The sequence below is a fragment of the Frankliniella occidentalis genome, unplaced genomic scaffold (assembly GCF_000697945.3).
Source record: "Frankliniella occidentalis isolate FOCC.00 unplaced genomic scaffold, Focc_3.1 Scaffold3284, whole genome shotgun sequence".
NCBI classification, from domain to species: Eukaryota; Metazoa; Arthropoda; class Insecta; order Thysanoptera; family Thripidae; genus Frankliniella; species Frankliniella occidentalis.
The window spans coordinates 5,680-6,893 of NW_026270348.1; the positions used below are offsets into that span (position 1 = coordinate 5,680).

Here is a 1,214-nt window from a genome sequence, read left to right on the forward strand (position 1 = left end):
CTGAAAATATTAATACTTTCATATTTTTGCTAAAATACATACCAACTACGGTTCTCGTCCTCGCAATATACGTGGACTTCGGTCTTAATCTAGTTTTTGACGGAATTGTATCACAATTTCAAAGCAGAAGTTTTCCACTCTTTAAAAATAAATCTAGGTAACAGCACACCTAATGGTCACAGTGTAAGGCTTCTGATAGTAAGCATCAGAGCTGTTTAACAGAAACGCCGCCGGTACAGTATGTGTCTTGAGCAATATGCTGTCAACGTGCATGACGCCTATAACCTCTAATCAATAAAAAAAAGGGTTTTTCTGTGGTACTCATTCTAATAACAAGAGAAGTAGGTCACGTGGACTTTCTGAAGAGGGGCTTGCAGACGAGTAGCTGGGGTGGGGTTGAGAGAAGATGGGGAAAAGAGGGGAGGGGTACTTCACCACTAACACTACCCATCATCCATACTTCGGCATCCCTGTGAAAGGTTTCTTCTGCAGCGATCTTTAACCCTCGTTTGGCTCTGTCTTGAAGGATTCTACCTTGAGTCTTAAGTGTTCGTCCCGGTCGCTTACGTTGCTACAATTGCTGTTGGTGTCGGACAAGTCGACACCGCATCCCCTGTCGTTCATGGCATCGCCACTTCCGCCACAGTCGGGAACGGAAGCTGAGGCGCCGGCTCCGGCGCCCTCGGAGCTACTTCCGGTGGCAGCGGTGGCCACTTTCGGCCTCTTGGGGGCGTTACAGGTGCGGAGGCAGCAGCACGAGGACAGCTTGGCGTCGTGCGGCCCACCGTGGTTATGCCCCTCCGCGCCCACGCCCTCCTCCTCCTTCTTGCGCTTCACCCTCCGGTTCTGGAACCAGATCTTGACCTGGTTCTCGCTGAGGCGGAGCGCCGTCGCAATCTGGATGCGCTGCATCCTGGTCAGGTACATGGTGGTGGCGAACTGCCGCTCCAGCTCCAGGAGCTGCGTGCTCGTGAAGGCCGTGCGCTTCCGCTTGCTGGAGGCCTCCAGGGAGGAACCGCGCGCGTCATCTGCAGACAAGGACAGGCAGGGCATCACACACATGTCGGGAGAGAGGGGGGTGGGGGGTGGGGGCAGACAGAGAGAGGGATTTAGATTTAGTTTATTCAGGTCCGTAAAGGGGCTAAACAGCCCCGCCACAATGGACCCCGCTTTCGAGCAGGATGGTGAAGTTATAGTAGTAGTACTACAGTACA

At 53.0% G+C, this 1,214-nt stretch overlaps 1 protein-coding gene across 1 annotated transcript; it reads right to left on the bottom strand.

Annotated features, from left to right (window-relative positions):
- Positions 1-6: 6 nt before the first annotated feature.
- LOC113216877 (GS homeobox 1-like) lies at positions 7-1,062 on the bottom strand. Its single transcript, XM_026436706.2, has one exon. The coding sequence runs from the start codon at positions 1,060-1,062 to the stop codon at positions 499-501; it is 564 nt and encodes a 187-aa protein (XP_026292491.1). The 3' UTR covers positions 7-498.
- Positions 1,063-1,214: the final 152 nt, after the last annotated feature.

Bases quoted from the DNA above. Each gene is read 5' to 3' on its own strand.
- LOC113216877 (XM_026436706.2), bottom strand. From the start codon at position 1,062: ATGTGTGTGATGCCCTGCCTGTCCTTGTCTGCAGATGACGCGCGCGGT.